Genomic DNA, 22,162 nt, shown 5'->3' with positions numbered 1-22,162 from the left:
GGGTATTAGTTGCTTTGGTGGCCATGTATGATATGGAGCTTGAGCAGCTTGATGTGAAGACTGCATTTCTTTATGGTGACCTGGAGGAATAGATTTACATAGAGCAACCTGAAGGTTTCAAGGTGCAGGGAAAGGAAGATCATGTTTATCTGCTTAAGAGGTCACTTTATGGTCTTAAGCAATCTCCTAGGCAATGGTACAAGCGCTTTGATTCCCACATGATGAAGATTGGCTACACAAGAAGTGAGTATGATAGTTGTGTTTATTATAAAGTGTCAAGTGATAATTCCATTATTTTGTTGATGCTTTATGTTGATGACATGCTCATTGCTGCAAAGAATAAACATGATATAGTCTCTTTGAAGTCTTTGTTGAGTGCTGAATTTGAGATGAAAGATCTTGATGCTGCTAAGAAGATCCTTGGCATGGAACTCCTTAGAGATAGAAATGTAGGTAAACTTTGGATAACTTAGAAGAGGTATATTGAAAAGGTGCTAGAGCGTTTCAACATGGAAAAGGTTAAACCGGTTAGCACTCCGTTACCTAGCCACTTCAAGTTATTTGAAAGGGAATGCCCTACAACACATGAGGAGGTGGAGCATATGTCTCAGGTCCCTTATGCTAGCGCAATTGGGAGTCTCATGTATGCTATGGTTTGTAGCAGGCCGGATTTGTCTAATACAGTCAGTGTTGTTAGTAGATACATGAGTAATCCAGGGAAGGAGCATTGGAATGCAATTAAGTGGATCTTCAGATATTTGAGCAAAACTAAAGATATAGGTGTTATGTTCAATGGCAAGGGAAATTCCACAGAATTAGCGGGTTATGTTGATTTTGGCTATACTGGTGATTTAGACAAGAGGAGGTCTACTACAGGGTATGTATTTACATTGGCTGGTGGACCTATATTATGGAGGGTGATGCTTCAGTCTACAGTTGCATTGTCCACTACAGAGGAAGAGTACATGGCGGTAGTTGAGGCTACTAAGGAAGGAGTCTAGTTGGCTAGACTGGTTCGTGAGTTAGGGTTGGAGCAAGGAGGTACAGTATCACATTGTGACAGAGTGCCATACATCTTATGAAGAATGAAGTGTTTCATGCAAAGATAAAGCATATTGATGTGAGATTTCACAAGATCAGGGAGCTTGTGTCAGAAGGCAGTATTCACTTGAGAAAAATTCATACAGATCTCAATCTTGCAGATATGTTTACCAAGCCAGTTACTACAGAGAAGTTTGAGTCTTGTTTGGACTTGATTAATATTACTCATTGTTGAAGATGAGGGACGCACCAAACAGGTGCGGGTTTGTACCTCTGATAAGGTACGGGGATGAAGACGTCTACAAGTTATCTTTACAGGAGGCTCGACAGAATTCAAGCCAAGGTGGAGATTGTCGGTGTACGATGTCTTGTATTCCGTCACAGTTTAATCTAGGGAATAGTGGTGCAGTGCCTCGACAGGTAGGACGGCGGTCCCGGGGACGTAGGCAATCTTCCATTGATAGTGAAGCAGGATCTCATCTCACCAGGGACGTAAGCTATCTTGCCGAACCTCGTAAATCTGTGTGCATTGTTTGTTCTTGTTTTTCCATTATCTTCTGCATCGTTTTAGGGTTGCGTTTCTACAAAGGGATCATTGGGAAGGAAGGGGGGTGCAAAGTATGCTCAGAAGAGCAAGGGGCGCTGGCCTGCTTAGAAGAGATCCTGCTTCTTCTATTGTAACCTTGGACAATAGGGGACTGCTTAGTTGAGGACTTGGTTCCTTTAGCAATTTTAGTAGTCTTGTTGGTCTTAGAAGAAAACAATTGGCGAGTGTGAGCTATATACATGGTTTAAAGTATCTTTGATACCGATACGATACCCTCCGATACATATCTTAAATTTAGCCGAATGATACGATGACCGATACCGATATTTTAATCCTTGTGTTCCTTCCCAGTTAAATACCTCTCTGGGCTCAGACGTCATTACGCCTAACCCTGCTTGCCCCCTCTAAGCTCTCTGGATCACTCCTTAAAGATCTAATGACCGTAACCTATAAATGGGTTGACAAGGTGTTGAAAGGGTTAGACAGGCAACCTAATGGATGCCCTTAGTTTGCGCCTTTGGTGGAATCTAAAACTAAAAGAAACAATTGTGCCCTTCAATCATAGTGGCAGCATCCGATGGATCAGACAGTAAGGAACCAATGGACAAAGACCTGCGCTGAGGGGAGACAGAGGAGGGCATGAGACTTATGCTACGGGATTGCTAGGATCTTTTAGCGGTCCTTCCTTGTCGGGAATCTCTGAACCGAGAACGACGCAAGGGGTGAACGGCCGGAGGAAAGCCAGACGTTGTGTTACGGATGATGGCCTTCTCGGAGAGATTCGATGGGGCAAGGGGAGGTCCAAACCAGCTTTGGGAGAGCATTGTTTGGTATGATGCCCAAAAATCTTGCACACTGAGCAGTGGGGATGAAGCCATTCAAAGTGAATTATTTGGTCGAAGGAGAAGCCTTCTTCGTTGATGATAGTAACATAGGGAGACGGAGGGTCATCGGCCGAGATTTCGACACAAATTCGGGCGTAGGCAAGTCGGTCCATCTTCTTTGTTCTTTCATCAATGTATAAGGGGTTGCCAATAACAGAACCTAGAATACTTAACCCTTTATCACACCAATAATGGAGGAGGAGGTTAGGGAGAGCAATCCATATTGGAATAGTGCGAAGATCCACCTTGCTGAGGCTGGAATGTTGGGTCCATTGCCCAAGGAAGATAGGCCTTTTTCCGACTTGCCAGGGGCCACCGTTGAGCGCATTGCATTTGTCAGCTTCGTTGGAGAAGTTAAAAATGAAAATTCCATTGTCTAGCATGTAAGTTGACAGAGATCCTCTGATCCTCCATTACTTAGTAAAGGACATCTTAACCATGCTGAAGGGGGGTCGACTCCCAAGGAAGTACCTAGTCAAGCAGTTCCTCCATTTGTAAATCTCAGATTGCAGCAATCCAGCTGGGCAGATAGATGCCCACATTTTTGTCCTCGATCACAGGAAGGGGGAGAGGACTCACAGACACGGGAACTCCAGATAGGCTCAGGGAGAGCAGAAGGGCTGAGGGAAAGGCGAGGGTTGGTATTAGGGAGAGGAGGGGGGATACCAACAGCCGGAGCTGCCGGAGGGGAGGCCATGGACAGTCAGGTCATGGTGAGGAGGGGGTTGGGAGAGGCAAGCTATCGCAAGGTCGCAATCAAGAACTTCTTTTTCTGTTTTTTCACAAAACGGTATATTTTTAGGTGTTCTAGCTCCAGAGGATTGTTCTCATTGCATTGGGTTTACTATTCCTACATGTCATCAACAAATTTTTAGAACAGCTAAACACACATCAATCAATGGTTTTTATATCCAAAAAAAGGGCAACGCAGTGCACGAGGCTCCCACCACTGCAAGGTCTGGGAGGGGCAAGTTGTACGCAGCCTTACCCCTTGCTTCGCAGAAGAGGCTGTTTCCAGGTTATATCCTACATATTTTGTCAAAATAATAGAATCCTTTGGATTCTGCATGAGTTATTCTACATATCTTGATTTTGCCAAGTTAATCCACTTCTGATTATGTCATATTTTTGTCTCTCATTCCAGATCAGAAGCAAGTTCTGAAACTATAGTTGGAAATGTTAGCAGAAACTCAATGTCAAACTAGGAGGTGCATGACCCAGAAAAATGAGATTCAAATCTTGTCTTTGTTTTGGTACTATTCCTTGCCAGATTAGGTTTGTTTGATGAATTGTTTATATTATTTTCAGTCCGATGAGGGCTGTTAGGTTTGGGTCGTAACAGAATATGTGATCTTATAAACAAGATATTGTGACAGTATGCAAGCAAATTAAGTTCAAGGTTCAAAATTTCAGTTTCGACCAGGATTTTGACCTTGGCTGAAACTGAAATATAGCATCTAGATCTGCGAAATGGGCTTGAAATTTGGTCTATTTCATAGGTCAACTAGAAATGGCCATTTCGCTGGCTACACAATGGAACTTTGCCCTGAAACTTCTTGTAGTGCCTACTTAAGCATGTTTACACGATTCCCTCCTCCATGAACTTCTTGTAGATATCGCTTCTATAGAACTTTCTTGTTCTAAGCACCATTAAAAGCGAGAGCAGAGATGTACCGACCCCTCCCCAACGCTTCCCACCATCGGAATTCCACCTCCTACCACCACCACCACTTCCGAAACCACTCCTTCCACCTTCCCTCCTTCCTCCCTCCCTCCTTAACACCTAGACCTTGGACCTCTATCATCCGATCTACATCTCTCCCAGGGCTGGTCACCCCCTATCTTTCATTCCCCCCTATCATAAATGACAGGAAGATTGGCCTTTGTCCCTCAGGTCTTTTTTCACCATTTTTAAGAACTCCCTCTCTAAACAAAGGAGGCTGCTTGGTACAATGTCTCTGGCCATGCCTTGTCTCCTTCCTCTGATCCTCGAGGTAGGAAAATCCACTGCCAGAGAGGTCGTAGGAAACGTCTCATGGCCCTGCCCTTGCCTTACGAAGATTCTGCTGCTAGACGCACATCCGCCGACCCTTAGGACAATACCCTTTTATCCGACAGATCTAACAGGCTCTTACTCCTCACGTTGGTCTCTGGCTCTGACAGTGAAGAACTATTGCCTCAATCATCGTCCTCGATGTTGCTGAAAGATTCACCTGTTCACACTTCTACTTTCTCGAAGAATCTCGATCACGATTTGGCCCGCCTAGGTTCTCGCTCAAGATCCCTAAAGGATCTAGGTCATTCTTCCTATCTCCCTCCTGCCTCCACTTCATCAAACCTTTTATCTCCTCACCCCCATCCTTCCCCTCCCTATGGGCCCCACTTCCTCATCCCTGCATCAGCAGTCTATGACTTTTGATTGCACCAACATCAACCAAATCCCTCCATCTCTTCCAAATCGGACCATCAGCCGGTCCAACTTCTTCTCTCCTAGACCTTCCCATTATATCCCCAACCTTTTGATTAACCCACACCCGCCTAACCCATCCATTAACACATCTCATCTTAACCTGACTCACCAAACCCACAGCCCCTTGTATTCGGATCTCCTACCTTACTCGACATGCCCTTCTCCCCTACCCGACATCCAGGGTCTCTTGTTGCCAAAAACCATTGTTCCTCTGTTCTCTTATGCCAATTCATTCTTGGCTAGAGACACCTCGGAAGGTGCTCCTTCGACTCTTCGGTCTGCGTAGGCCCCCTCCTGTGCCCTGTATGGTCTCCTCCATTGTTGATTCTTCTTTTGTTGAAGAAGATGACTCCCTCCCTGCTGCTACTTTGGATCCTTCCCCTCCCGCTGCTACTACTGTATTTCTTTCAACTACCTTACTTACCGTCATAGCTCCTTCAGTTACCACCTATGACGATACCATTGAGAACCCCTCTATGGATCCTCCTGATCCCCTTGAAGAAGTTGAGGCCTGTCCTTCCTTCTCAGGACTGCCGCCTGGTCAAACTGATGCTCTCTCCCATTGTTCCGATCATTTTGTAAGGTGCTCCATCGGCCCTCTAGTCAACGCAGGCACTCCCTACTACAGTCATCAAACATCTTCCCCTACCACAAGTGCTCCGAGCTTTACATCTGTCACCCGTGATCCCTCTGCTTCTATCACCACTTTAATACTTCCTTCTAAAGCATCTATTACAAAGCTCTCTCTGCTACGGTCTTCATTGTTAGCCCATCAAAGGTGAAGAAAAAGTTGAATAAATCCGGCTCTTTGCTCTCCAAGGGTAAAATCTATGAACCTAAAATGCTAGATCTTTGAAAATTCCCCATCGTCCTCTCTTGAGGAATATCACAGAAGGATTAAACCCAAGCTCCCTTCCAACCCCCATAGATCTCCCCTACTCCCAAGATCCCTCGTTGCCCTATCCCCCTCCTTCCAAATGACTCTATGGATCATTTGGAACATCCGAGGTCTCAATTCCTCAACCAAACAATCCGTCATCTGCTCTCTCATCCGTTCCTCCTAATCATCCTTATGTTTCCTCCTCGAAACCAGAGTCCTTCAGCCAAATGCCTCCCGTATTGTGGCTTCCATAGCTCCCTCCTGGTCCTTCCTAGCCAACTATGCTCATTACCCTAATCATCGCATTTGTATTCTTTGGAATCCCTCATCTATATCTCAGCTATCTCCTCCTGTCAATCCATCCACCTCTCCATTTCTTTCCCCCTCAGACTCCCCTACCTGTGTCCTCTCTGCTATCTATTCCTTGAATTGTGCCTCCCATAGGCTCTCCCTTTGGTCTGATCTCTGATCTTTGCCCCTTCCTCTGGTTCCCCTCTTTAGGGGCCTTGCGGGAGATTTCAATATGGTTCGCACCAGTCATGAAAAATTTGGTGGTGAGCACATTGACATGTCCTCTATAGATCCCTTCAATGGTTGCATTGATAACATTGTCATGAATGACCTTGGATGGTCTGGATCCAAAATCACTTAGCGAAACTGCAGAATGGTTCTGATCGAGTTGCTTGCAAACTAGACAGAGTCCTTGTAAGTGAGGCTTGGATTGATGCTTTCCTTGCTTCCCATACTAGCTTTGATCTTCCTGGCATCTCTGACCATAGTCCCATCTTCCTCTTTGTCTAGTCCTCCATCTCCTTCAGTCCCAAACCTTTCAAATTCTTTGACATGTGGACCATCCATCATGATTTTTTCCCCGTTGTTTGAGAAGCTTGGGACATCCCGGTTCAAGCGTTTTCCTCCCCCCTCATTGCCTTTTCTAGGAAGCTAAAAAACGTTAAATGTGCTCTAAGAGCAGGAATTCCTCTTCTTTTGGTAACATGTATTCCAGAGTCTCCTCCTGCAAGGAAAAACTCTATATAATCTAATCCAGACTCCTAGTTGTTCTCCATAACCCCTCGGCATTTTGAACGTCATAAGTTTTTTATCTAGTAAAAATAAATGTAGTAAATGTTCTAGATACTAGACAAATCAATGATTTATCAGAATTTTTTTAATCAATTTATTTTATTTTTCTGGATCTGTTGATGAGAGGGCTAAGGTTCTTGGATTCTTACCTTTTTAGCAAACTTCTATTCGTTTAAGCCAACTTAGTCATACGTGTGTATCGTAGATGCTAATTCGAGTTGGTTATTTATATAGATGATTTTTATTTTATTTTTATTCTTTTATATTTATTCAATTTTCAATTCAACTAATGAGGAAGAAAGGCAGTTTTCTTTGGAATATTCCATGCTTTTTTCCTAAGAAGAAAGCTTCATCCATAGTTGTCATGGTGTCAAATCGATCCAAGGTGGTGGAGGGGCAGCTAATCGATTTGGCAATGAATCGCCCGTTATGGCATTGTCATGGCGGTCAAATCGCCCATGTATCATTTTTTATTTTCCCTATTTTCTAAAGTTATTTAGTATGTTAGTTTTTTATTTCCCTTATTTTCTAAAGTTATTTAGCATACTACAAGCCTACAATATACACCCTATAACATATAAAACCAATATTAAGCAACATCAAATCATCAAAAATCAACATAGCCCTATCAAAATCACCCTGCATTTTACAAAAAATCGACCGCCTAGTGAATTAGGCATGACCTGGAGTCGATGGCGGTGCTATGGCAATGCCTATCAGCCAATGGTGACTGCCATTTGTGAGTCATGTAAATCATAGGACTGCCATGAACTTCTTTTTCTGCCAGGACGCCAAATCGCCGCCTTGGCGACGCCATGACAACTATGGCTTCCTCTGCTAAAAATCTAGAATCAAATGGCTTGAGTTGGATGACTTCAATACTACTTTCTTTCACCGTTCCGTCAATGCAAGAACAAATGGCAACTCCATTTGCAAGCTCTTAACTTCGAAGGGAGTCATACTCCTTTCTCCTTCCGATATCAAATTTGAAGTAGTCTCCTCTAATCTTTGGCATCCCCCTTCTCCTCGCTCACCCCCTCCCCCCGGATTGCTCAATAAATTTATCTAGATCTTCTCCTCTCCCCCTTATTGCCATTATGTTTGATGACGAGATCCTTTTTGATGTCCTCTCTCACGAATCAAACAAGGCCCCTGGCCCTGATGGTTTCAGTATGAGATTCTTCTCTTATTGGGACATCATCAGATCTGACCTCATCCTTGCTATCCGTATTTTTTTCTATGATCCCAATCAAATCAAAAGGGGTCAACCATACCTTCCTTTGTCTCATCCCTAAGAAGGACGACATTGCTTCCATGTCTGATTTTAGACCTATCTCCCTATATAATCTCCTTTACAAATTCACTACGGATATTTTGGCTAATCGCATTTAGGTTATCATTGATTCTCTTGTCAGTGCAAACCAGTCTGCTTTTATTGTTGGCAGAAGCATTGCTGACAACATCATTCTTTGTCATGAAATTGTTAGAGGTTTTTTTTTTTTTTATAGATCTTCCCATTCTTCTTCTGCTTTCCTCAAGATTAATATTCACAAACATTTTAATTCCATCAGATAGGACTTAATTTCAAAAGTTCTGATCCAGATGTCCTTCCCTCCAATCTTTGTGCACTGGATCCACACCTCCATCTCCTCCCCCCACTTCTCGGTGTTGGTTAATGGTAGGCGTGCTGAATACTTCACCTCCTCTGTGGGTATCGGCCAAGGTTGTCCTCTTTCCCCCTTCCTCTTTTCTCTTTCCCATGAGGTTCTTTCCCGCTCCATCCAATCCTCCACAAATCAGCACCTCATTTCCCCGATTCCTAATTGTAAATCCCTCAACCTTACTCATTTGGTTTTTGTTGATGATCTCATGATCTTCTCCAAAGCTGACCGTCTCCTCCATCATGTCCTCCCTTCACCACTTTGAAAGCCTATCAAGCCTTTGCATAAATCTCCTTAAATCTAACCTCTTTCTTTCAGGTGTTTCCAAGGTTTAAAGTAGCAATACATTTCGTACCATATCCGTTAATGTGTATTAGTATCGGGCCTATCGGCCCTTATTGATACGATACTACCGATACACTATATGGAAAATTTTAAAATCCTTTTGTATCAGTATGTATCGTACGACAGACTGATACATACCATAACGTACATTTCACCTCGATTTTATTTTCCTATATAGTATTGGTATGTATTGGTATTTGTCGACCGAAACATAACGATACGTTATGATACATACCGATATTTTCACCTTATTGCAATGCTTGTTGCCTTATATTTGGCACTTATTTATGCCAAATATCATTTAAGTAACTATTTTTACTTAAGATATTATTCATAAATAAGCATTCCAATAAAAATAGTTTAAAAATCAAATTCCAAAAGGATAAAAAGTCAATCCCCTAGTCCAAGAACAAATATTAGACTTTTGGTTGTAGGGGCAATTTTCAACTTTCAAATATTAGAGTCTTCTCAATTCTGAAAATTTTATAATCTTATCATGGTAAAACATTGCTAAAAACCAAAAGTCCAGTAAAATAGTCTTTTGTTTTGATGTCCATAAAATTATTTTCATTCAAACGATTATAATAGTATTCGCGCACTTTAAAACAAGTTTGACTGAAACATAAATTTGTCATTACAACTCACATTTGAGTAATCTTAGACTTGTTGGAAAGCTGGTTTTGTACTATATATAATACAAGTCTCTTGTAAAAATAAAATCATTTGGCCAGTCAAACTTATCATCGAACAAGCACATTTCTCTAAACGTTGATTATTTATGTCTTAATGTTGATTTTTATGATTTTATGTGGCTTAATGTTGATTTTTTATGATACAAGGTATATGTAGCATATTAAATACTGTTAAAAAAGAGGAAAATTAAAAAATGACACTTGGTTGCCTTGGTTCACCTTAGCGTCGTGACAACTATAGCTGGGGTTCCATATATTGGTCATAAACAATACTAAGCAAGGATTCAACAAAGTTTAAAGCAAGGATTCAACGCCTCAAGGCCCTCAACTCAATTTTTTTAAAGAACATCTCACTTTTTTGAACAATTTCAATTGAATATACTTGTCTCTCAGTACGATACACTTCATTTTAGTGTTTATGCATAATACATGTTATATATAGCTTTTTTTAACTGTTTTTTATGCAAAAAAGTGTATAAAAAAAGTGTTTCATATCCATTTGTGCATGTCTTAGTGTATCTCCGATAAGATACGATGCGATACCCTATGATACGTATCTTAATTTTGCCGATCGATATGGCGACCCATATTGATACTTTAATCCTTGGGTGTTTCTAAAGCCTTAAAAGCTTGCCGCCTCTAGCTCATGAGCTTTTCCATTGGTTCTCTCCCTATTAAATACCTTGATCTCCCGTCATGTTGTCTTAGCTTATGGCTCACCACTGCCCCCCCATGCTTGATCAAATGAGGAAAAGGCTTCAGCTCTAGAAAGGCAAGCTCCTATCCTATGCGAGATGCCTAGTCGTCATCAGATCTGTACTTCAATCTATATACCTCTATTGGTCCGGCAAATTTCTCCTCCCTTCCTCCACTTCCAAATCCATTGAAAATATCTTATGCTCCTTCCTTTGGAAAGGACTGATTCCTCTAAGTTCCTTCACCCTTAAGCTGGGCTTAAGTCTGTCTCCCTAAATCTGAAGGTGGCTTGGCTCTGAGAAGAATCCATGAAGTAAATACTTCAGGAATCCCCAAGCTCATTTGGAAAATTGCTTCCAAGCATAACAGTATTTGAGTTTCCTGGGTCTGTTCCTCTCTCCTCAAGAATGACTCAATCTGGAACTGTCCCCCTCCCCCTTGTGATTCCTCCTGGATCTTGCGCCAAATCCTTAACACCAAAACCATTGCTCTTAGTGTTATCTCCTACATCATTGGGAATGGCACTTCTACATCTCTCTGGCTTGACACTTGCCACCCCTCTGGCATCCTCCTCTCTTACCTCCCCTAGAACCATTTACTCCTCTGGCTTGAACAGATCTTCCCTTGTTGCCTCCATCATCTCAAATGGAGACTGGTCTCCCCTTCTCTCCCGTCCCCCCTTGTGGATCCACGGTGTGGTCCTCCCTTCCCTCTATCCCACCGAGTCATTGTGGAAGGGACGACAAGATTATTTGGACCCTCTCTCCCTCGTCTGTTTAGCTCTGCCTCTACATGGAATCTAATTCGTTCAAAAAGCTCTCTTCCTCTTTGGCGCAATATCATCTAGTTCAAAGGTCATATCACTCGTCACAGTTTCACAGCTTGTCGGGCTATTTCAAATTTCCTCTCTACGCAGTCCTTCATCATCCACTGACACATTCAAGTTTACCCCTCCTGTTGTATCTGTTGGAATGGTGTCGAAGATGTTAATCATCTCTTTTTATTTTGCCCTTTCTCTGCCTCTGCTTGGAAAAAGGTTCTCAGTAGCTATTGGCCTGTCAGGAGATCTATCCTCCCTTTGAGCCAAAAATGGATTTGGGTCGATATGACCTTTGCTGGCTCTTCCATCTGTGACATCGCTGGGAAGCTTGCCTTCTGTGCTGCCATCAACCATATCTAGAGGGAGCGAAATCTTCACAGATCGACTTCCAACTCCTGTTCTTTCAATAAGATTTCGAAGGCCATCTTCTTTTATGTTAGCTCCAAACTTGGAACTCTTCGCCCTCATGCAGTCCGGGACACCTCAAGGAACATGCTCATTGTTGTCTCCTGGGGTATTCCTGTCAAACCTTGCCTCATTTAGGCCAAATGTATGTGGCATTGGATACCTTACCATATACAGTTAACCTGACACACCAGGATCACAAAGTTGTAGGCTGATTTCTCACAAAAAACAAGATAACTAAAATCATATATATAACAAAATCACACTAATAATCTGGTGATGGCATTGACATATATGTACAACTCAAAAGTGAAAGTACACATCCATCTCCACAATTCTTACATATCCATCAGAGCATATTACATAGCAGCGGAATATATACATAAGAAAACATAAACTGCCAAAGAAAACTCAGCAACTCCAGCCTCTAAAGGCACAATCATCACACCCGCAGTCAGGTCCGTGCTCTGCCTCTGCATCTGGAACAACTGACCATAAGTCCGGAACATCTCCCGAACCATCAACACTAGTACCTAGCAACTCTGTAATCTATCTATCTAAAAAAAAACATAAAGAATGGGGGTGAGCTTCACAAGCTCAGTGAGGGGTGGAGGCAGGCAAGCACACAGAACAAATGATGCAATGCATGCTCCACTTCTTAATATGATGCTCATGAGTCCATTTGGCTACACTACTCCCTATTCCATTACTAGGTCCATCAGTATGGTTTTAGTGCTACGCAACGTAGGTGGTATCCCCTCCCCAGTACGTCGGGCCCTAGGGATACAAGCTAGTTGCAAGCAGGAGTCAGCCAGTCCCAGAAAGCACCTTGGTCCCCGGCTGACCCCTAAGTTAATAACCCCAGCAGTCACGCATACAATACGTCGCATCATGCTGCAATCTACCACTAGATACAGTTCGTCGTACCCCGGAAGTGCATTGCTGATCAAGAAACCACTGAATGGGATTAATCAGTACATCACCCCTATTGATAAGGGGTTGTGCACCCGGGTTATGATACCTAACCCATATGCATTTCTATATGATGCTGTCCGTCCACCATCCAGCATACATAAAGATCACATACTACTTTGGGCACACGGTGCCAGAACTCACCCTTCGGCCCACCCGTGTCCTGCCTTGCCTTTCTCACTTCCACAGTCCACATGGCGTACAACAGTCCACATCATATCACATTCACAAGGATACAACAATAAGACAGTATATATCAAGCATTCAACACATATACTTCATGCAAAATATAAAAAGAATGCATAAACACTCCGTAAATTAAAGGAAACACCCACTCAACTTATAACCCGAATCACGAGTACAATAAATTCGCAGAATCAATCTCCGTATCATCACCGGTGATTTAAGTTCCTAACAATAACAGACATTATGATGTCAATAAATATAATAGCCAGCCCTATATATACACAGGCTCATTGCTGAACCCGAACCATATGCTGATAACCATGATCTAGACTATTTCTAAACCTCAATACACTCTCAAGATACCTCACTCTCATAGGGCCAAAGACATTTAGGATGATTATAACATGTCCCACGAGAAGGCAGGGAACCAACAGCAAATACAGAAGCAATATGAGGTTGTAGATGCTCCATCAGCAGGTGGGAAGCAGGGCCACCGGCCGGCCGCTGGCACCTGCCGGTGCATGTCTGTATAATTTTCCTATCTTGCCATTCTGCCATCTGAACACTTAAGAACCTTGCACAAGGCCGAGGGCCATTGCCCATTAGGCCTCTAGAATTAAAATACAGTTCACCCAACATTCCAATTCAAAGAGCTAAACCTCAGCCCAACCAATTCTCAATATTTTCTGGAATTTAGGCAACTTGGAGTTACTGGATTGAGGATTGAGCATTTCTTACACAATTCCCACCTACTGAGGCTGAATTTAGCTTTAGGAAGTCATTATGAGTTACAATACAACCTCAATTAAGCTCACAGAGGAGAATCATGTTGGGATCATATACCATATGGAATAATTAACTCCATTTAGCTCTAATATTAATAACCCACATATACGCTTCACTCAATTGGGGTTTTCCCATTCAAATATCCACTCATGTGTAGCTGCTAGGTTGTAAGGATCATGGTCTCACCTTGCTTCAACTCCAATTGAGCTCAATTGGGGAAATTTACATGCTGCAGGGAAGAAATTATAACATTCTCTCTCAATTTCCCAAAAAATACAGTATATACGTGCACCCAAATTTTGAAATTCCTTGCATGCATATCACATTCACAACCCCAATTACCCAGCACTAAGCTTGCATGGTAGAAACCCCAAGGTCTAGGGTTCCCAAAGATGGGTCAGAGTCAAATTGGGTCCCTGAACCCACTCCGAAACCAGGAATTCAGCTACAGGGAGCTAAATCCCAGCTTAGGAACTCAATTACACCTACCAATTTACACATGCAACTCATCCTAACATGCTACTACCCATTTACAAAAAAATTTACAGAATTAGGAAGGGTAGAAGCACTCACCTTGGCACAAGAAGGTGCAGCAATTCAGCAATGATCTCAATTGCTTCCCTCTTTTCCTTCTCTTCTTTTCTTCTTCTTTCCTTCTTCTCCTTGCTGCTCCAGCAGAAAATTTAGTTCACAATGTAGTGAACAGTGACTAAAGCATAATTTATATAGTTCTGCCAAATGGACCTTAGGGTCTGTTTGGCTGAACACAATAAAATTCAGTTTCACATTAATCCTTGATATCATATGGTGGACCCCACCAATTGCTGATCTGAAAATTGGTATACAACCAGCATTAGGATCCCAATACATTGGGTAACAGTGGAAGGCTGAGTTGTAAAGCTGTGGGCCCCACAGATGACAAGGGTCGAATTCTGCCCAGGACAGCACCACCGGCCAGCCAGCTGGACCCGCCGGTGGGCTGCTGTCCAGCTCAGTACTGCTGGTCCATTCCCACTGCTGAACCTCCACAGACCAACTTGCTAGGGTCTTTACCTTTCTTCCCATTGATCTTGGAATGCTTTCCTGTGTTGCTGACAGGGGATGCACTGGCAATTACGATAATCATTAGCTTCCATGCATTCCATCACAGCCAACCATCCATCGGAGGTGTTTCTCACCTCCAGCTCATTCCCTGAACAGTAAAAACCAAGTGAGGTTAGACCAGGGTATCACACTTCCCATCACCTTTATCTCCCCCCTCCCCCTTTTTGATGTATCCCTCCCCTCTGGTCCCTCTTCTTAAGAGTGGATCTGTTTTGTTAGGGCCGGTCCCTTTTGCCCCCCCCCCCTTCTTTTCTCTTTTCTTTGCCCTTGTATATTCTTCCCCCTATTGGTAATAAATTTATTTATTCATCCAAAAAAAAAAAAAAAAAGGCATGTTTACACATGTTTGAATCATTAGATTGGAAAAAGGAACCCCTGAAGTAGTAGTTTGGATTCAGACCCTAGGTTGCTGGTGTATATTGTAGCCTACTGTATTTTTTCCCCTTATATAGCATATTCCACACATAATTTAGTCCTATAACAGACAACAATCAATAACAATTCTGGTCATTTTGCCAAAATTTCTTTCAGGATCTAGCTGGTGGTTTCATTTCTGCCAGGATCAAAACTGAGATAAACAGTCGAAAATTCAGTATTTTCGCCAAAATTTCCAACTATAAAAAAGGACGTACCCAGTGCACAAGGTTCCCACCAGTGGTGGTGTCTGGGGAGGGCCATAATGTATGCAGCCAAAATTTTGAACTATGATTACGTTACTTCATTTTGATTTTTCCACTCCTTTCTGACTTTTCAGTAAGGAAAGATGTTCATTCCTTCCATGTTTGATCCTGATGCCTTGATACTATTGATCTATATAATCAAATTACTTAGTGGGCAGGGAAATATAGTGAACCTATTACAGTGCTTATTTATTTTAGAAGTTCGCTGTCCAATATGGTTGCCAATATGGGTATGTGCAAATATCTCCTTCTTCTTTGTCATATCCCATATAGTTTCTTAAGAATTGCTAAAAAGGTATGCAAAAGCTAATTGGTTCTTGAGAAACATAAGCATGCTATGGTTGACTGGTACTTTTCTTCTTTATTTTGTTCACTCTTGCTTATTTCTCTTTCCTTTTCAGGCCTTGATGTTAAATGCAGAACAGGCCATCTTAAGCAAGAACCTGGTAATTTTGTTGCCTTTAGAACTCTATTTTTTCCAGTCACATGCGGCTATATTCTTTTGGAACAGTGATTTCTGAGAAGGGCTGATCTATTTCTGAGATTTTTGTTTGTTGTTTGCGTGCTAGGTGCAAAACAGTTATATAACTGGGTCAGGGTTCCATCAAGCAAGTAGTGCAAATGCAAAGAAATACTGACGATGTTTAATAATAAAAAGATGCACAAATCAAGCTACTATGCCAATATGAATTACAATCAATTAACAATAAATAAAAGTGCAAATACATATTATTACATTGTTATATTACTAGGAATTACCATGTGAAGTGAGGAGCACACCAACGTCTAATAATTTATAGAATCCTTGTTGTCTTGCACGATTGATTGTTAGCTATAAAAATTTTAGTGCACAATTGAACTACTCATGGTTAATAATAAAAAAAATTGGGAAAAGCTGGATGTCACCTAGGTAGGTTGTAGAAGTGTTTTAATTTATTTTCACTTGCCTTAAATATCCACAATGACTAAAACATGATTGGCCAAAGAAAAAGCCAAAAAATAATGTCATAAGAGAGGTTATGGAGAGGTTCATGGAGGTTACAAAGTTGGAAAGAGGAATGAGGAGCGGATCTTTATTTTAGACTTTTCTACTGCGTATGACCTTTCCATTGCTAACACATTCTTCGCCAAGAGAGATGAGCACCTAGTCACCTACAAGATTGGACATCACGCCAGCCAAATTGCCTTCTTCCTTACTAGAAGGTCTGACAGAGTGCAATGTAAGGATTGTAAGGTTTGTAAGGTTATACCTGGAGAGAGCTTAATAATGCAACATAGTCTACTTATCTTGGATATGTGCCTCAGTTTGCTGAAATGCAAGTCTACTAAAGCTGTTTTCCCAATGGTAAGGTAGTGGAGATTGAAAGGTGATCTAGCTGGGCCTTTTACAGATAAAGTGGTGAAACATGAGAAGTGGGAGTTTGAAGGAGACACCAACACGATGACGACAGATATGACAGATTGCATTAAGAAAGTTGCTAAAGAGGTACTAGGGATGGTTAAGGGTACTCAGCAGGCCCCTAAAGAGACTTGGTGGTGGGATGAAGAAGTACAGGCAGCCATCAAGACTAAGAAGGATAGTTTTAATATTTGGCAAAGGTTTGGGGTGGTGGAAGATAAAGAGAGATATAAGGCTGACAAAAATGTGGCTAGGAAGATTGTGAGGAAAGCTCAAGCAAAGAAATGTGATGACTTGTACAACAATTTGGATACTAAGGGGAAAATGCTATCTACAAGTAGCCAAATTTATGGAAAGAAAGAGTAGAGATCTCGATCATGTTCGATGTATTAAAAGTGACGACAGTAGAGTGCTTATTAAGGATGAAGATATTAACAAGAGATGGAGTGAGTATTTTTTTGAATTACTTAATGGGAATAGCTCAAATGGGTTGAGTATCCAACATGACAACACGCTTCATAGATATGTACGGAAGATAGGAGTGTCCAAGGTTAAAGAAGCCTTAAGATAGATGAAAGCGAGCAAGACACCAGGCCCGGATGAAGTCTCAGTTGAAGTGTGAAAGAATTTGGGACTATGTACGGTTTCCCTCTAAAAATATTTTTGGAACGAAAAAGATGCTTGATGAATGAACAAGTATTGTTGTACCAATCTACACAAATAAATGCGATATTCAGAGTTACAATAACTATAGAGGCATAAAACTCATGAGTCATACTAAAAAATTATGGGAGAAGGTTATCGAAGTTCACCTAAGAAGAGAAACCAATATCTCATGGAACCAATTCGGTTTTATGCCTAGGAGATCCACAACGAAGTTGATCTTGTCACACCCTGCTTCTAATAGGCCAAGGTATGCGGCACTGGACACCTCACCGTATCCAGTCAGCCTGTTTCTCCAGGATCTAGACTAGGGTAGATCATAACACCACAACACAACTAAAGATCATAGTTCATATAAATATATACGGTCCATTAGTGAGATATATTACATAATTTCCTATGTCACTAAGTGATATGTTATATTTAGAGTTATCTAGATGAAAGTCATATACCTTACAAAAAGAATATTTATATAGTGTACAATATCCCAGAAGTAGAATATATACATCAGAGTTTGCATCAGCGGAAATATAAATACAAAAAGGCATAGGAATAGTCTATCCTATTCCTCAGAAGAACTGGCCTCCGTAGGCACAGTTGTCATGTCCACAGTCGGGTCTGTGGTCGGTGTCATACTCTGGAATACTGACTAGAAGGTCTATGGCCATTGTCTCACGATCAAAGCTGGCAGACGGCAAAACACCGGTCTCGTCATCTAGAATGAGTAATAAAGAGAGGGGTGAGCACGTCATGCTCAGTGAGGGGGTGGAGGCAAGCAAGCAAACACAATACAAATGATGCAATGCATGCTCCACACCTTATATGATGCACATGAGTTTATTTAACATTACACTATTTCCTAATCCATTACTATATTTGAGATCAGTGGTATAGTGCTACGCAACATCGGTGGTATTCCCTACCCTGTACGTTGGGCCTCAGGATTACAAGCTCGTAGCAGGCAAGAGTCAGCTAGTTCCGGAAAGAACCTCGGTCCCTCAGCTAACCCCTAGGTTAGTAACCCTGGGCAGTCAAGTGTACATTACGTCATACCCCATTGCTATCTGTCTCTAGGTACAGTGCCTCGTATCACGGAAGTGTACTTCTGATCATGCAGCCACGGGTCAGGATTAGTCAGTACCTATCCCCCTATTGACAAGGGGTTGTAGCACTTGGGTGGTGATAATCCTAACCCATAATTCTACATGATGTAAATCCAACCATCAATCATAACACAACCAAAAATGCTGGGCACTTACAAATGTCCTGTCTTACCTTCTTCCAGTTGCTAGAGTTAACAGTACAATATCACAAAATAATAATCGAAGTGTGCGCACAACAATATGCATGATATACAAGCAAAATAAAATAATTAAAACACTCCATAAACAAGTTAAGGTACCCACTCACCTTGGTGTCCAAATTCTTGAAATCCGGGTTCCCGAATCAAATATATTTCCTTAGCGCAACTTATATTTCCTATTTCACAGATAATTAAATAATTATTTTCAGGATAAAATCCTACAATCCTACCCCAACTTGTCTAAGTACATCATCCCAATTCCTAAATTCAATTGGGCATATGACTGTTCTTCACTACACAGTCTGGGTTTCCAGTTTCCTTCACTACTGGGTCACATGAAAGGAAACCACTAGTGGGTCCCACACTTAGGTAGGGTGTCCCGGGGTCATACCAGCAGTCCACCCAGGATTACAGAATCCCGGACACTGCCCACCACTTCCTATTGTATCCATTTTCATTGGAATCTTGTGTATACAGCTCCCAACACAAGTTTAGAGCCCACTGACCACCTTTAGCAACAGTTGTGGCCTCTGGAACCCCAACCAACAGGTTGACTGGGCAGTAACTGGCTAGGCGGTCGGGACCTTCTGGTTCCTTTATTTTCTGCAGAATTCGATTCTGCCATCCCTGTTCTGTGTTCAGATATGCTCCAATTTGGTTTTAATCTTCAGTACTTAATTCTGTTACATAGGAAGATCTGTAGGGAATGAATTAAACTCCAAACTGACCCATTCCTCGGGTCCAATTGCTGCTATTTGGGGTGGCTAACTCCAATTCTGCAGGATTTCAATGTTTTTAATAGAAGTTGAGGTAATCCTACAGAATTGATTATCCTTATCCCCAATTTTTCCAGACTTTAGCTGCCTATGACTATAGAAAGGATATTCCAACTCTAAAAGGGCTCACAATAGGAATCTGGGGAAAAATTCATAAGAATTAAACTTTGAAATACATTCTTACATTAAGAATTTTAATAGAACTTCACATAACAACCTCAATTCATCTCTGATTCCTTAAATTTTCCATGAACTAATGAAACCCTAGGTTCCAGGGTTCATAGGGAAACCTCTCCTGGGTTGGGGGTTTTTCTACTGGGCAGCCATACAATGCACAAGGATACCCTAGCTGCCTTCAATTGGCACCAACCTTAACCCTAGCTACTGAATCTATGTGCAGTTACCTAATTAACCCTACTACAGTTGTGAATTCACTTACCTGGGTACAGAGCTGGTCCAGTAGCAACCTGAGGTGAGTCAATTCCTTCTTTTCCTTCCTCTTCTTCCTTCTCTTTTTTTTTTCTTCTTCTCTTTTCTTTCTTATTCTCCTTACTGCTACAGCCAACGATTTAGGGTAGTTCTCAAGTCTGTTTGGCTGGCCCCTATTAATTTTCCATATATAACATCTAATTGACCCATTATATAATTAATTTATAAATTTAATTTCACCTTTTTATTTATCAATATAAAGTGTGCATTTTGTACTTCAAATAGGTCTATCTCCATAGGGGTATGCTGGGGAATTGCACACCAAAGGTGTGGGCCCCACAGTGCAAAAACTCAGAAAATCTGCATTCTGCCATTGCAACCGGCTGGCCGGTTGGTACCCACCGGTTGCAGCAAATTTGGTCCCCCCCTTAGCCTGTCATTCTACCCTTCTACGCCTGGTTTCTTATAAACTAAAAGAAACCTGTTTGCCCAAAATTCCTGGTAAGTTCTCCAATGATGCTGGCAAGCAGAACAGGAACAGGTAGGGTTACTTCTGCCTTCTTGGAACTCCACAACTGACAACCATACTAGTACTGGCTTCCTGTGCTCTGTCTTCTTGCCTGTTCATCAGTAGGGGTAAAATCAAACTAGGGTGTTACAGATTTACCTTCATAAGAGGCTTATGGAAAGGTCGTGAACATGCAAGAAGGATCTCCATTTGGTCTTTATTAACATAGAAAAAGCCTATGACATAGTCCCTAGAGAGCTCATCTGGCATGTATTAGAGAAGAAAGGGGTGTTAATATATAGGTATTATCAAATACATGTACGAGGGAAGTGATGACAAGTGTAAGAATCGTGGGAGGTTAAGGCAAGGAGTTCCCAATCACTATTGGGTTACATCAGGGATCTACTTTAAGTCCTTATGTGTTTATGCTTATTATAGATGATTTAACCAAGAAGATTCAAGGGGAGGTTCAATGGTGTATGCTCTTTGTCGATAATATTGTGCTAGTGGTAGATATCAACGAAAGGTTAGAGTAATGGAGATCTACCTTGGAATCTAGGGGTCTTAAGATAACTAGAACGAAGATGGAGTATATGGTATATAACTTTAGTCACTCAAGAACAGATAACGATGTGGTGAAACTTGAAGAGAGAGAGAGATCCCTCAAAGCAATCATTTCAGATATTTAGGGTCATTCATAAACAAAGAGGGTGAGATAGATGATGATGTGTCTCATAGAATTAAAGTAGGATAGACGAAGTGGAGGAGTGCATCTAGAGTGTTGTGTAATCGACGTATACCCCTAAAGCTAAAAGGAAAATTCTATAAGACGGTCATAAGACCAACAATGATTTATAGGGCGGAATGTTGGGCTTTCAATAAGCGTAACATAGATAAGTTGAGTGTAGCAGAGATGAGGATGTTGTGATGGATGAGCGGCAAAACTAGGAGGGATAGGGTGAAGAATGAACGGGTTAGAGCCGATTTGGGAGTTGCTCCAATTCAGAACAAGCTCAGAGAATGTCACCTAAGGTGGTTTGGACATGTTCAGCGTATACCTTTGAATGCTCCTGTTAGGAGGAGTGACTGAATCCAGATGGAGGGGGCTAGAAGATCTAGGGGCAGGCCTAAGAAGACTTGGTTAGGAAGGATATGCAGAAGCTTGGTCTAGATCCTTGTACAAAATCTAATGAGCTATTTGAAGGGCAAAGATCCATGTTGCTGATTGCTTTTAGGTGGGATGTCCTAGAGTTGTGGCTTTGTTTCCTTTCCCTTTCTTTCCCCCTTTCTTTCCTTCACTTTTATTTTGCTAACTTGTCCATCGCAAATCCATGTAGCTAACCAATTTAGTTGGGATAAGGCTTTGTTGTTGCTGTTGTAGTGGATAAGCCCCAATGTTTTAAGAAAAGGTCATGACATTGGGGCATAAATGGAATTTGCATGCCATGTAAATCCATTAATGACATTTCGGTCAGATTAGGTCATCTTCTATGATGGCAGACTAGTTAGGCGTCCAATTCTGTCTATGGCATTCATCCTCTTATTGGTCTTGTCACGAAATCAAGAATTGAAACCAATCCCCTGCACACACGAGACAAGAGAAAGGGAAGAAGAAAGAAGAAAAGAAGAGAAAAAGACAACCGTAAGAAGAGAAGAGGCTCACAGTTATTCAATGTGAACTAACTGAGAGTTGTAGATTTTATAAAAAAATAAATTACATGACAAGTATATCCCTACCGACATCATGCCTATAAAAAACCATAAGAGAAAATCAATAATAGCTAAACTACCCTACGTAGTAAAAAATAACAGCATATAACTTTTACACTCCC

At 41.6% G+C, this 22,162-nt stretch overlaps 1 protein-coding gene across 2 annotated transcripts in view; it reads left to right on the top strand.

Annotated features, from left to right (window-relative positions):
• The window catches only part of LOC122087636 (DNA polymerase I), a 154,820-nt gene that overhangs the window by 129,002 nt on the left and 3,656 nt on the right, over positions 1-22,162 (top strand). For both annotated transcript variants that reach the window (XM_042656835.1, XM_042656834.1), the window contains one exon: positions 15,654-15,698. In XM_042656835.1, the coding sequence (XP_042512769.1) occupies positions 15,654-15,698 (45 nt within the window). The remainder of the gene's footprint in view (positions 1-15,653; positions 15,699-22,162) is intronic.

This window comes from Macadamia integrifolia, chromosome 8 (assembly GCF_013358625.1).
Source record: "Macadamia integrifolia cultivar HAES 741 chromosome 8, SCU_Mint_v3, whole genome shotgun sequence".
NCBI classification, from domain to species: domain Eukaryota; kingdom Viridiplantae; phylum Streptophyta; class Magnoliopsida; order Proteales; family Proteaceae; genus Macadamia; species Macadamia integrifolia.
Note: the sequence above shows the minus strand (reverse complement) of the source record. Positions and strands in the feature narration are given on the sequence as shown.